The 15,027-nt window shown below is 42.9% G+C and overlaps 2 protein-coding genes across 3 annotated transcripts in view; one reads left to right on the forward strand and one right to left on the reverse strand.

The window, feature by feature from the left end:
* The window catches only part of LOC119390336 (cytochrome c oxidase subunit 6A2, mitochondrial), a 673,327-nt gene that overhangs the window by 484,149 nt on the left and 174,151 nt on the right, over positions 1–15,027 (forward strand). The gene's annotated exons all lie outside the window — the stretch shown is intronic.
* LOC119390329 (intermembrane lipid transfer protein VPS13D) overlaps positions 1–15,027 on the reverse strand; it is a 128,362-nt gene that overhangs the window by 56,029 nt on the left and 57,306 nt on the right. The window contains exons 38-48 of the mRNA XM_037657927.2: positions 13,314–13,485; positions 8,720–8,916; positions 7,879–7,958; positions 7,131–7,282; positions 6,246–6,324; positions 5,861–6,021; positions 4,946–5,177; positions 4,121–4,348; positions 3,916–3,983; positions 2,726–2,860; positions 1,825–2,025 (exon numbers count right to left, since the gene is read on the reverse strand). Coding sequence (XP_037513855.1) covers positions 1,825–2,025; positions 2,726–2,860; positions 3,916–3,983; positions 4,121–4,348; positions 4,946–5,177; positions 5,861–6,021; positions 6,246–6,324; positions 7,131–7,282; positions 7,879–7,958; positions 8,720–8,916; positions 13,314–13,485 — 1,705 coding nt within the window. The remainder of the gene's footprint in view (positions 1–1,824; positions 2,026–2,725; positions 2,861–3,915; positions 3,984–4,120; positions 4,349–4,945; positions 5,178–5,860; positions 6,022–6,245; positions 6,325–7,130; positions 7,283–7,878; positions 7,959–8,719; positions 8,917–13,313; positions 13,486–15,027) is intronic.

Consider the following 15,027-nt stretch of genomic DNA (forward strand, 5'->3'; position numbering starts at 1 on the left):
AACCTAGTGGTAATTGACTTCGTGGTGGTTCTGAGTTTAACACAGTGTGTGATCAGCAATGGAACATGCGTGGACAACATGGTTTTTCCAGCGGTCATGAATTTGTAACCGGTCTAGAGCTGTGCACTAGACAGTGACGTATAATACCGTTTTACTCTAATGTAACGCGACTTCTTTTTCTAGATTTTTGCAACCTAAAGTCGACCCTCGCGTTACAGTCGAATACCGAAATTCTATTTTTTCTTCCTGGACGTAATGAAATGTCACCCCGGCGTTACAATCGTGGTCATGTTACAATCGAGTAAATACGGTAATGCCCGAGTGTTTCCGGCCGTTCCCGGCAGGGCGGCGCACCCTGTCCGCGGAAACTCCAGCACTGGTTCCCCATACCGGGGTGTGATGAGGTGAAGCATACTGAAAATCTAGGAACCACTTCCAATCGGACGTTGACTGTGTCTTGGCAAAGTTCGACCGTAACGAAGCTTGAAAGGCAGCTTTGCCGCAATACTGGGGTGTGATGAGGTGAAGCATATTGAAAATCTGAAGGGGTCACTTTCAATCGGACGCTGACTGTATTTGTTTTTGGGAAGTTCGAATAGTTTGAATAGTAAAATTCCAGTGCGAATCGAATCGAATAGCAAACACTATTAGAAAAATATTCGAAATTTCGAATATTCGCACACCCTTACTTACATCTTGCCTAGCTACCTGGCAATTAAGTACTGCAAGTTTCTCGTGCACTCTGTTTTACGGTGGGTATGCATCATTGATACTGTTTGTGGACAATACACATGGCATGCCTAACTTTCACTACAAATGTGTATCCTGAGATTGCATTCTCTTAATACCCACTACATTTTTCATCTCAGATACTGTTGCACCGCTTTCTTTGCTGTGATCACACAGCCTTGGAGTGACATACAATAGACTCCATCACATCTAAGACATCACATCTGTGATGCCTTCGATGTAATAATTATGTCCTATTTTGCAACATAACTGGATAAGACAATGTTACATTAATGAAGGAAGAGAATTTTTGAGGGCTCGTTAATTTGTTTGACGCAACTTTTAATGAAAACCAGCAGATAATGAAACCAAGGAAGGTATAGGGGACGTTAATTGTACTGTTTTAAGTGTATTGTAGTAATTTTGATGAAGATGTGAAGAAAGTTCCAGCAGACTTGATGCTTTCAGTTAGTATGCGAGGGCTTATTGGACAGCTGTCTGCTCGTTAAAGGTTGACGTGCTACGTGACGCCATCTGGCAAACAAAAAGAAGGAGTGTTCCACACTCATTGTCATGACTTCAAGCAACACTGGCTAACACTCCCAGGTTTGCATCCACATAAATACCCGATAAGAGGACGAGGGGACGACCACTGCCGTAGCTCAATTGGTAAGACCACCGGGCGCGTAATCCAAAGGTTGCAGGTTCGGTCCCTGCCGGCGGCAAGTTTGTCTTTTCGTACACTTTACTTTCTTCACATCTATATCACGATTGTTACAATACACTTAAAGCAGTACAACTAACGTCCCCTATACCTTCCTTGTCTTTATTATCTGCTGGTTTTCATTAAATGTTGCAATAAGCAATTAATATAACTCACACCAACAGCATTCTTTGATACATCATGCACTGTTGTTGTTTTCTAAAGCAACTGATTTGATTGACTGATTGATCAATTGATTGATTGATTGAACAAATGAAACATGTAGTCCCGCTACACCTTTCAAAGCTCTAGCTGCTGATTATTTTTTCTACCAGCCACTTCACATTCGGGCTGGGTACTTCGTACTTGCAATGTGCGTTATGGACGCTTACCTGCAAAACATGCCCAGTCTTGTCGCCGGGTGCCGCGGAGTCTCGCTCAACGAGGTCAATGTAAACACTGATGGGGTCAATAATAGACAACGCAGTGTCATCCTCCAAGCCTAGAATGCATGAGAACACTTCCAAGTTTTGAAGGTTGCAGGAGAGGGGCCTCTCGTGAAGTGCCTTGTGGTAGGACAGCACCGCTGTTGACTGCGGAAACGGAGTATCATGAGCACCGTTAGTTCACCAACAGAAGAATAAATATAAGTTGGAGCATATATTATTATTACTCTTTGATATGCAAACATAAGCACATATACAAAGGACATAAAGAGAGATAAGCAAGGAGCAGGCTGACCACTGCCACTGAGACCGGTTACAATGCTTGCCTCCTCTTTTGGGAGATGGGAATAGAAGCAGGAGATGAAAATAGGAAGAGTACTAGTGAAGAGGAAATAAATAACCAAATAAAGGCAGAATTTAGTAGAAACATGAAGATTGCAGGCACTAATAAGTCATGATCGGCAGCTTACTGCTATCCTTTAAAAGAAAAATGTTAAGTGAAGTACACATACCATGCGGCAAAAAATAGAAGGATAGCAAGGAGGCTTGACAAAAAGATGACCAGGCGAAGAGCAATGAAATTGAATATGACAGACTTGGTGTGGATTAGAGACAGAGGGTGAGAGGTCAAAGCCAACAGACACTTTAGATGACATTAAGCGGAACTACAGTATTCAGGTTGGACAGAATCTGGCTAATGAACCAAAGATGACAAGTCTCTGACTTTCAGTTTACTTTTAACAAAGCAAAGGCAAGGCAGTCAAGACGTAAAAACTAACGTTCGGAAATTCTAAATGTGTTTCCAACACAAAACAGGAACACAAGCTCAGAAAAGAAGCCAGCATACCTTGAGTATAACTGCATTGGTGTCCCACGCAGCAGAATCTTCAACGACAACAATCTCGGTGTCGGTCATGTTCAATTTCAGTTCCAGAGGAACCTCTGGAATGGGCGGCTGCTGCTGCTGCTGCTGTTGCCACTGCTAAAAGACAAGAACAAAAACAAAAATAAGGAAGAAAGAAAAGAGAATGATAAACGTAACATTTGTAGGCATGCGTTTTCCCCATCCCAGAATTACTGACTTCTTCACAAGTACTTAGTACACTCACATACTGCAGTTACTTCACATCAAAATTTCAACAAGATGTGCACACACAGCACAGCCAATTGTTGCATCCGGCATGTACACGAGTTGTTAGTTCAACCTTAGGACACATCCACACTGGCAACTCGCAATAGTCGTGTGACTGGTTGCTTCACTCGAAAGCCGACTGTTTTGATTCACTCGCCATTTGATTTTTCAGTTGCACAAATGTAATCACAAAGCCTGTGAATCAATCAGATACGGAGCTACAGGACATCTGCTTTAAAGCACGATGATGGTGCAAGTAGACGTGAACAGCAGCACTGACGGTGAGGCATTATGTGGCAATCTGTGAGTCACTCTAGCCGGTGTAAGCATCAGTTGCCGTGAGTCACCTTCTGGTTGCCAGCTGACCAGTCGCACGACCTCTGCCAATCGCCAGTGTGAATGGCCCCTTACTCCACCAGAATTCACACCAAAATTCAAATAGTACCAAAAGTGCACAGAATCAGTCAAAGGCACTGTACCATATGAAATCTCCAGTTGGTTGAAGTAAACACGAATGTCGTTAAAAAGACATAAAAATTGGTAAGTGCCCTCATGAAAGGCCTTGAGTGATGCACTGCACAATTACATCAGATTCCATGTTTGATTGGAGTGCTAAGGAAAAAGACTAAATTTTTCTCTTAACAGGGAGGAGACATCAAAGAAATTTACCAAAGCTTCTTGTTAAGCGAGTTGTAGCAAGGATTACCTCCATGGTTTATGACAATTTTCTAGCACACATCTATAAACAATATTTAAAGATAGTGCATTGCTTGTGGGAACAAGCGCATTTAATCCTACTTGCACTAACCGATTATTTTTTACCACGGCTGCCACGTAGCTACACAGGATTAATGTTACTTCAACAGGAAGCGAAACGGGTAAGAAATATGCAACATTTACACTACCTTGGTCATGCGTCGTGCTGACGAGAGGTTCTGTGTGATGTGCTGATCCAGTGACGTGGGTTGCTTAGCTGAAAATGCACAGAACAAAGTAACAATGCAAAGAGAGGCGCGGCAAACTCACGCTATCGAGTTGAAAAAGTAGGCAAGGCTTTCTCGATGTACATAACAATGCATCCAAAGTGTTTGGAAAAGAAAGCATTCTTACCACCGGGCAAGGCTTGGTGCTCGTCACCCAGAGCAAGAAACTCAGCAAGTTCGCTGATCCAGCTGAAGATGGCCATGACGCGCATGTTGTTCAGCAAGACAGTGAAGCGTGCTGTGTTGTGTGTGACCCGGTAGTGGATCTCAGCCTGCAACACTTTTTCCTTCGAGGCATTCTTCGTCGGAAAGAGGATGTTCGTGAAAACATTGGGTCGGTTGTTTACCGGTGCATCTGGAATCGAACCAGGCCAAACTTCAGGCACACACTGGCCGAACAAAGGCTTCAAATTTGAGCCTGACATGCGTGTCTATATCATAGTACAATACATGCGACTTCGTGCAAGTATGCTGAAGAGACAATTTGAAAACAGAAACAAAGCTTGACAGAAAACAACAAAAGGTATTACGAATTCTTTTTAAAAGTTTTAATGACGAATTTATTTTGTATACATTAGCTTGCTCTTCATAAAATGTTTTATTAAACATGGCTGTGAAGCCCTGCATGTTGCGTAAAGTTAAAATAACATTAATAATGCAGTCCATAAGTGCTGTTGAGCACACCTGAAGATACAGTAATGCAATTATCGAGAGCCGACTACTGTACAATGACACTATAAAAAATTATCGCACACAGGAAGAAGCCCAAATCATGATAACAATTTTATATGAGGCGGACATAGGCCCACTTCAAACACCAAGTTGCCTTGCATCACTTGCTTCTTTTGCACAACTTCCTGCTGATGCCTAGTCCGAACTGTAATTTCACAACTAAGCACGTCAACTGCCGAGACGCATCAAAGAAGAAGCACAAGCTGGAGGGAGGCCTCACCTTTAAAGCGTGTGTCCAGGATGCGTATCTCGTGAGAGACCAGGTCAATGTCGTTCGACTGGTCGGAGAACCGCTCCAGTGTGAGCTTCGACCGAATGAGCTCCACCTTTGCCAGCGTGGACTCGGCATTGGCACACTGTGGTCGGGCGTGGGCATGAACCAGCTCCAAGGTCACATTTACCAGAGCCATGCGTATGGCCAGAAATGTCCAGCTGTTGCCATTCTGTCCTCCCTGCTCGTAAGAGACATGGCAAGAATAACATTGTATCTTGTCGTGTGAAGCACGCTACCGAACCAAGAAATCATGTTAAAGGAGCTCAGTCAAGTGGGAAAAACGCAATGTTCCTTTTTCTGGTGTCGTACTGTGACTGATAGGTAGTCATAGCTGAATAAAATATTGCTCAGGAGGAGTTAATCAATTTCCGTACTAATAGCAATGCAAATACACTTCTCATGGGTTATATAAAGGCCATCAAACCGTAAAGTGTGATTCAGCATTTCAAAATCAAGTCAAATTATGCTGTAATCCATAAGCAGCAAAGCTTGTAACAGGTGCCTTATCATCCCAAAGACACCGGATCTGTTTCACCTAACTGTGGTTTTTCAACATGCACCTAAATCTAACAAGAATGCAGACATATTTTTCCTCTTGCCCCAACTCAAATGCCAGTCTCAATAGCTAGGAATCAAATATGCAACCTTCTGCTTATCAACAGAACTTTATGGTCAAAATCACCCACGTGATCCAACCTTTTTGCCTGTAGTGTTGCTTCAAAACATTCTTAAAGAACAGAGACCGATCGCAATGCCGTTGCAGCAAGCGGATAACCAATTTACACAGCCAGTAAATAATAGCATAGGATATTAGCGATGGTGTTACATTAATGAAAGTTATGTTTTTACCACAAGGCCCACCTGTTCTGGAAACAGTTCCACGAGGGTCAAGTTGGATGCGGAGGCACGCTCCACTTTCTCTCCGAGGTTGCGACTCAGGATGCCGTGGACCAAGGCGTACTGGCTGCGGTCGAGAGTGACGTGCACCGAAGAGAAGCTTCCTTCGACTGTCCAGTCCGGCACTGAAATCATACACCAGCGAAACAGAAAACACGTGAAAAAAACAGTGCAGACAGCAGAGCACAGAAAATAGCCCAATCTTTAGGGGTGTTTAAATAGTAAACCTGAGGTTCAAAGCGAATTTATCAGAAGAGTAACAACACAAAACAAGTAAAACAAATGTCAACTGTATTGGACTGCACCAATACTCCCTTGTCCCATATTTCGCAACGGCACAAGAACTCACCCGTGTGGTTGAAAGCAGAGTCGAGGTTTTTCTCAACCAGCAGATGCAACATCAGCGTGCGCTTCAGCAGAGGGCCACCCTAGAATCAAAACGAAGACACCAAGATGAAGGTAATGCTGCCAACTGCCCATATATTGTCACATTACTCTTGATATTCCAGGTAGCCATGGCTTGCAGTCGTAAAATAAGTTTAATTCTCTCTCTCTTGGTGTTTGCTAGTCAGTTAAGAGCGCCTTCACTGCTTCCACAGGGGTTAATCGGCAAAACATAGTTTGGTCTACTGTGCTATCTTTCATAAGCCAGCACAACAAGGGCAAGGACAAATTACACGTTACACACACACAGCACACCAGTGCTTGCGTAAATGCACTGAACATAAACAATGACCACATTGTGTTGGCAAATAAAAAAAATCTGTGAAGTAACATAACCCCAGTAAGAAATGCCAATATTGTAGCAACAAAGGCAGAAGGTTGATTACATAGTACATTATGTTATGTGAACCTGGTAAGCTAACCAACTGGACCCTTGGTACAGTGCCGGCATTGCGGAAACCACTTCCGAAATTCGAGCACAATTTAAGCATAGTCAGCAAGAACAGTACCCTAAATTTTTATATCAAAATGTGACCTTGTGTCCTGACTTGGGAAATGTACTTAACATTCTCGCTTTTCTGTTTTTTTCTTCTTTTTTGTCTGTTTCTTTCCAAATAAACTTTCGGTTGCAACTAAGTGTTTGTGTTGTCACACCCTTTCTTCTGTCAGGCTTGTGCAACAATAATAAACAGGCATAGTTCAGCAACAGCAAAAAATTTCAGAAATAATGCGAAAAGCAGGCGGCTTTGCATAGCTGAGGAAGCTCATCCGATGTCAAGCTCAAACTCACATTCTTTTTGATGAAGATGGACGGAAACTGGACGGTGTATGAGCCCTCGGGATGGTTCACGGGCAGAGCCTGGCAAGCGGGCACACACACACCGGAATAGACGTCCATGTCCACCAGCTCCACATCCATGACTTGAAGAAGGCACTTTTCATCTGAAAGAAGATGGACCGTCGCAAACAAAGCAGGTGAAGTGATGGCAATGCAATTTTGAAATAACTTGCAAAACAGCCCACAAAAATGCAGCCTACTGTTGAACTTTTGCACATCACATCTGTGGTTTCGTAACAATCTTCTCTGTACGTGGTACACATCCAAAAAACTGAGACAGGTTCAGTTTGTTTCATATTCTAGCAGCAGTGCAAAACCCTACCTTAATGACCTTTACCGAACTGTCAATGATCTAGAGATACTACCACGTATATGCGTAACCCAAGAAAGAAAACTATTATACGCGATGCGCCTTCTGCAAGTAGTAATTAGGAGCACAAGTTCACCAAATAATGGTGCAAGCAAAATCGCATAACACGGAAAACACAAACGTGAAAGAATGCACGCTAGTTAGTGCTAGACATGTCGCACATTTGCTTGCCAGTGTACATGAGCACATTAATTGCAGTCTCCATTTTCACATGTCTTCCTATCATTGCTGTTCCTTCATGAGCTAACATTATTGTTACTCGTTACTTCTGATCTCCAGTTGATCAGCTTTCGATCTGATGACATCCATGCAAATAAATCACATGATTACCATCCAGGTCATCCAGCACTTTCATAACTTCTTCAGCACTGATCACAGTGCAGCCCTTCCTGACCGGTTCCAGTTGTGAACTGGGAGAAAGAAGAACAACGTTCACATGCAGTGACGTATCACATCTTTCAGATAATTTTTTTTAAAAACACATCAAAACAAGATGCATAAAAAATGAGTCAAGTGACAGCTTTCATATGGATTTCTAGCTAGGCATGGCTGAATATTAGACGAATTTGAATATTTGAATGAATAATAAACTACTTTAATTCACTTCAGCGTGAACTTAAAATTTTCTAAATTTTCAAGTATTCAAAATAAACGAATAAACATATAAATTACTGCATGCAACACTCTAAAACGGTTGCTTCACTGCATTGTAAAGTCGTTGTGCCGGGAAACCAGCTTTCCAGGGGAAATTAACACTACCGCAAAGCCATACTTAATGGCTAAATGTGCACATTAAATGCATTATTTTTTTTTTAAGTTTAAAAGCATGTTATACTGGCTTATATGTGCTATGTATATTTTAAAATGTGTTTTACCACTTATAACTTGCAGCTTACAATTATTCAAATCATGCTACTATTCAAAGTTGCTTACATTTCACTTCCAACCAAATAAAATGACACTCGTGCTAGCCTGGTTCTAATTCTTAAAAATATAGTGCTAGTTTGTTGGGTCACGACAAAAATGCTCATTTTTCTTTAAAATACTATGTCATATATACTATTTGAATAATACGACTGAAAATTATTCAGCCAAATAACCATATGCTTCAGATTCGCTTTGAACTTCAAATTTACTATTGGCCCATCCCTACTTCTAGCCGATGACTCACGTCTCGAGTGAAGCACGTCGCGAGGAAGCCGCGCTCTTCCCCTCTCCCGTGAAGCGGAACGTCGTGGTGATGTTCAGGTTCCCCAGGTTGGCAACAAGTACGTCGAAGCTCCTGTACGACTGGGGCACTACAATCACCGGTGAGGCAGCTGTCACTTCCAGCTGAACCCTGGGTGCCCTATACGCCTCCAGATTCATCTGCGCACGAGGCAAGGAAAACACAGTTTCTGAGCCTCCATGCTCTTGAGGGCGTAAAAACACTGCACTCGCAGAAAGGCAACAATAAAATCTATAGTGATTAAAGCTGGCTCACTGTCCACAAAAAAAAAAAGACAAGCGCAGCATGCAATAAAAATAAATTAATAAATGTGAAAATGAGTCTTTTAGGTTCACTAGTTACAGTTCGTGATAAAAACTTCGTGCTTTAGCCGAACTTCCCCGAAAATGCAAGTACGCCTGTAACTGCTTGGCTTACCGTGCTCCTATGACACACTTATAGCAAACTGGAGCAAAGGCGTTCAATGCTTCAAATAAACCAAAACTGCAATGGTGTGTTTCTTTACTAAAGAGTAATAACTGCTGCCACTTGTCAAACGACCATAGCATGCAAACGGACTAAATGGATGTCATAGAAGTTGGTAACACTTAGCACCACCACTGTGGCATATAAGAGCTAGGTAAGACAGTCATGTTTAAACCGCAGTGTGCACAGAAGACAAGGACGCAGGCAAGATAACAGATGGATGCTGCTTTCCAGTAACTTTCCTGTGCACATATGAGGCCAACATACATAATGAAGCTAAGGAAAGTGTAAGGGTCATTATTTGTAGTTTTTAATTTTAAGTAACTATGAGATAAAGGGAAAATCTTTACAAGTGGATGATGGAACGACTGCCACTGTAGCTCAGCTGGTAGAGCGCTGGAAGCGTAATGCAAGGGTTGTGGGTTCGGTCTCCACTGGCAGTGAGTTCTTTCTTTTCGGCCACTTTAGTTTGTTCTTTTTTTATTTCATAATAACTATACTTCAATTAAAAACTCTAACTAGCAACCCCTATGCTTTCCTTTGCTTCACTGTCAGTGTCATACACAGCTCTGTCAAACAAAACTAAACTCTTGATCGATTCCTCTTCTTTCATTCACCGCCTGTGCCCTTTTCTTTTGGGCAAACTGCTGGTTAAGAGGGCTCACCAGCTCCAAAGCAACTCAGATTTGAACTTTTTGTGTCCATAGATGGCAGCACTTACACACCACAGAAAGGAGGTAAGTTAGAGTACACTCTAGGCGTGTAAATCTCACCAGGTCATGAAAGCGTGCGAAAAGGTCATTCCGCGCGCAAAAAGTAGTGCTGTTTGAAACTTGCCCGGGAATGCCTCAAAAATGGGTGAACGCTCCTATGTTTTCCGCCAGCATAGCCGTAGCAAATGCGATGGAGGGGTTTTGCCGCTTTGTCCTCCCCGTACCGTTGCGGTGTAAGCCATTCCCTCCAACTTCTCCGTATCCCCACACCGCTCCCGCAGTAACCCAAACAATGGGTAGTGACCTCTCTTTACAGTTCTCTGCCGCTTATTGTCAGAGGCTATGGAATACATAGCTTGCATTGACGTCACCGTGGCCGCCATCTTTGTGAACAAACTGGTTGAGACGCAGGGTGAACTCTTGCTCAAATGCGCGGAGCAAGAAACGGTGACATCAGATTAGTTCTGGTGCCCCCTCCAACTTCCTGAATGGAATGTAATTAATTGGTATTTACAAAGTACTAGATTTATTATTTTTACGCAGAACCCTCTTATCGCGATTCACAACTGACTATGCCGTAAAAAGCAACTTTCGTAAAAAAATTCTTTTTTTCGGGCACGGCTTACATTGTTTTCTCTCGGGGACACTTTGATCTGCTTCTGTGCCATCTAGACAACTTTGGTGATTAGATGGAATGGCTACTTAGAGAACATTACCGTTGTAAGAAAATTCAAAATAAAAGATTTGTATGCTTCTATGCTTCTGCTGTTTTATTATATTTGTTATATTGTGCGCTTCTCCCAGATTTATATATTACATACAGCACGCTTTAGGCTAGCGTTTGGAAATTTAAGATGGCAAACGGAAAAAAAGTTCGCTACATACAAGCGAGGATAATGTTTAAAAATTACATCGAAGGTGGTCGAACGCGAAGACGGGGTCAGTTCCCGAGGAATGTCCCAGCACTATCACCCCAAGTTGTTACGTTGTGAAAAGAGTTGTCAGTGAATGTTTTCTTTCCAAAAAACAAAGCTTGTTCTGATCTACGCATGTGCCGTTGGTGCCTGGAAGGACCAGTTCGCGGTAGCCGATCGCGCTTTTTTATCCATTTGCCTGCTCAAGGCAGCAAAAGCATTCAAGTCTCTGCTGCAGGTGCCGCCGCTGTTAGTTTTGCCACCACATCAGATCCCTGCGGGTGCCGAATAGGACGATTACCTACGGGTAGGGAAAAATCTCTAAGCGCCGAGGATCTCTCGCCAACTGCTTAGAGAAAGCGCTGGTAGCCGAAACACTGTCGAGACGCCGTAGAAACACTGCATTGTGTTTGGGCGACACGCCTGAATTAGCCATGCATACCACAACACTGTCGCGTGGAACACGCACGAGAGATGGCATCAATAATACATGTTGCTGCGCAAAGGAAACACGGACAAGGAAGTGAACAAGGAAGGAAGTGAGACTCGCGACTGGATTTTATTGAACATAAAACGCATATTTATACGACGCAAACCACAAATTCATCTACGCGCATGAGAGGAACCAGCTTTCATTATCGTACAATCTTATGGAAGTATGACTGACGCAAATGTCTCTTCTTTTCGTGATGAAGAAAGCCTCAGCCAGCTCACGTGCCATTTGGTTCTGACTACGCCTCATGATTCCCGTTGTCGCCAGCAGAGGCTGACACGGTTTGCCACAGGCAGCCGACGGCATGCGCTGCCGTGAAGAGGCAAATTAGATCCTTGTCCGTTCTTTGTTGACAGCTGGTGTTCCCTGAGGCGTTCATTTATACACCGGCTCCTTGTTTTAGAATTCAAGAAAACAAATTAATTTAAACTCTGTGTGTACAAAAACCTAACGTTCGGTGGCACAAAAAAGATTCGTAGTAATGCGTGGAATTAATATACTATATATATATATATATATATATATATATATATATATATACATACATACATACATACAGCATGTTTGGCCAAAAAGAAAAACGCGAGGATAATGTTTATCAAGGGTACAAAATGAAGTATAAAACTGTTTAGAAATTACATGTAAGGTGGTCGAGCATGAAGACCGGGTAACTTGGCGAGGCATGAGCCAGCACCATCTCCCCGAGTTGCCACGTTGTGAAAGGCATGTGTCCAGTCAAACTTGACAGTGGCCGCTCAACATCAAATAATGTTTTCTTTCCAATGAACGAAGCTTGTTCTGATCTACGCATGTGTATTTGGCGCCTTGAAGAAGCAGTTCGCGGCAGCCGGTCTCGCTGCCGCGAGATTTGCCTGCTTGCCTATGACGTTTCTAAACAGCCACGATGTCGCGCTTCTGCGTATTCCTGACCGACAGAACTGAGCGAAAGCACACGAGCCTCTTGGCTAGTATCTGCTGCAGATGCCGCCACTGTCCCCCTTGCAACCGCAGTAAATTCCTGCGAGCGCTCAATAGGACGATTAGCTATGGACATGGGGCAGTTTCCTGAGCACCAAGGACCTCTCGGCACCCTGCTTATATGAAGTGCTGGTAGCCAAAACGATGCCGACTCCGAAGAAACGCTGCTTTGTGTTTGGGTCACACACCTGCATTAGCCTCCCATTCCACTTCATTGTCGCGGGGAACACACTCGGGAGGAAAAGAGGCAGCACAGCCCCCCTCCCCCCACAAAAAACTATACAAAAAAAAAAAATACCGAAGCCTGTTTCAAGCTCACTCAGCAAGTCCCTTACTTTTCTACGCAGCACACGAATACAGCCATATGAGTGGCTGGTGGTAGAGTGTAGGATCGCGGAATATAGGCGATACCAGGTGAAGCCACGTCGCGCCTCTTAAATTTGGCACGAATTTTAAATTCAGACTGAAAGTACACACAGCACTTTCAAAGCCTGTAAAATGGAAACCAGGGGCTTGACATGCATGACAATTATACCATAACAATAAGGAAATAAAAAGGGAGGAAATGTTGCGGAAGAAATTTAGATAACTAAGCTATTTTCTTCGGGAGACAACAAGAAAGAGCGAGACGTTAAAATGTACAATTTTTATGGATATTTGCCTCTGGTTTGTAAAAAAAATGAAAGCCTGAGGAAAATATCTGTCCGCAACATTTCCTCGATATACTAAAAATGAATGCAGTGCCGAAAACCCCGTTTAAATCTGACCAAATTTGGGCACGCTTGAGCTTCTCAAAATGCGCATGTATTCTCTATGGGAGCTCGCGCTGCTGAACCCTCTTAAAAAAGAACTCTCGCCAACTTGCCCAACTTTCATTTTTACTGTAATTCGTATCTAGGTGAAAAAACCTAGGTCTGCCAAAAATTTGGCAATAGCGGCAAAAGCGGCAACAGTTATCTGAAACGAAGTCGCACCTTATTGCCAGCTGTCGCAGCTTTCAGGAGCATCTGAAGGTCACTAAAGTCAGCAAAGAAGTCGGTGACCTCAGTAAGGAACCGCTGTGTGTGGACCACATGAACTGAGGACATCTCGCACTTGACCTTGATGTCGCAGTCTCTCTGAAGGTTCGGGTCTAGAGTCCCATACCTGAAGATTTGACACAAGATTAAAATGCACTGCAAGGCAGGGAACGCACAATGAAATCTGTGTTGCCCAAGAATTGGGTTCTTGAAAGTTTGCAAAATTAAAAGAAAAAAAGAAACTTGCACAGACCCCAGACCCACACACTGTGAGAATCTGTGTAAGCAGATGTTTGACAAGACAAATCAGCACAGCAGAATAAGAGACGTGAAGCGTTATTTCCTGGAATTTCGTACGGCAAATTTCATCTCTGAATTCGTCCCGCAAGAGCCCTCAGTCACAGAAGCAAAAATTAAAAATGATTGCAGATAAACAAAACATTGTACCACTGCCAGCTACAGAAGATAAACCACAAAAACAAATAAAATAAGGCAGTTTTTAAATACTACAAAGACAGCTTCACTAAACACAACCTCCTAAAGATGGCCACTTTAGTCCCATACAAAATGCAGAAAAGGGGCCCAGCAAACTTGTTTGCAAACAAGTGACTAGAGTAATGAGCTTATTTTCAAAACATAAAACTCGTATCTCCATTGTCAGCTAGAAAAGAACAGCAATAAAGTAACACCCTTCATCTCTCTGCCCTAGTGGTATTGACCCTATCATGCGAGAGAGACAAGACGCCAATGCCAAACCTCCAAGATATATCATTTTGCAAAATAATGTGAATAGTAACCCCATCACAGCATTTTACGCCTTAAGCAGTAGACAGCGGCAAGTCAAGCATTTGAAGCAACTCTGCTGAGGTATCATCCAACGGAACATTAAGCTCTCCACACAGCAACGAGACGTTGTCGAACAAGAAATGTCACTGTAGCCAACGTCTCAACAAGTGAACTTTTCTTCGTCAGACTTGTCTTTGACTCTGACAATGTCCCCAAAGCGTTAAAGCTCCAGCGACATTATTTTTCAAAGACTTTTCATCTGTTTAAGTTTTCATCTTCCCCTGAACTTCTTCCGTGTTTGAATTTTCACGCCAGCATCACATGTACGACCACAATGAGAGGCTGCAAGTTCAAGCTTTGGCTGCAACCTAGGAAAATGGTCACAATAATTTAGGTGCCCACTTAGACGCAATACCAAGCTTTGGGCATTGCGCTCTGATAAGGACACCCTTATCTCTTTGCTGCCGAGTAAAGCCATAATAAACTGATTCACTTTTCCATGACCAATATAATCCTGAATCTCGCATTTACAGTTATCTTGTGGGAGCAAGAACAATCATTAAGCTATAGCTTGGACAAGTAAACATTACAATTCTTTTGTTACGTTTGACAATAAAAACTACAAGGAGAGCGTTGTGTCAGCTTCATGCCAGGCGGTGAATTAAGAAGCTTTTGAGATCCCTGGTGTTCTTACACAGTACAGTGGACTCTCGGTAAACGGAACCTGAAGGGACCAGGAAAATGTATTCCATTTAACAGGAGTTCCGTTTACTGAGAGATGTACAGGGGTGCGGAACCCAAGTATGAAACCAATTATATTAGATGCAGTTGTTCCGTTTAAGCAGCAGTTCCGTTTAACAGATTTCCGTTTACTGAGAGTCTA

Source organism: Rhipicephalus sanguineus, chromosome 4, assembly GCF_013339695.2.
Source record: "Rhipicephalus sanguineus isolate Rsan-2018 chromosome 4, BIME_Rsan_1.4, whole genome shotgun sequence".
NCBI classification, from domain to species: domain Eukaryota; kingdom Metazoa; phylum Arthropoda; class Arachnida; order Ixodida; family Ixodidae; genus Rhipicephalus; species Rhipicephalus sanguineus.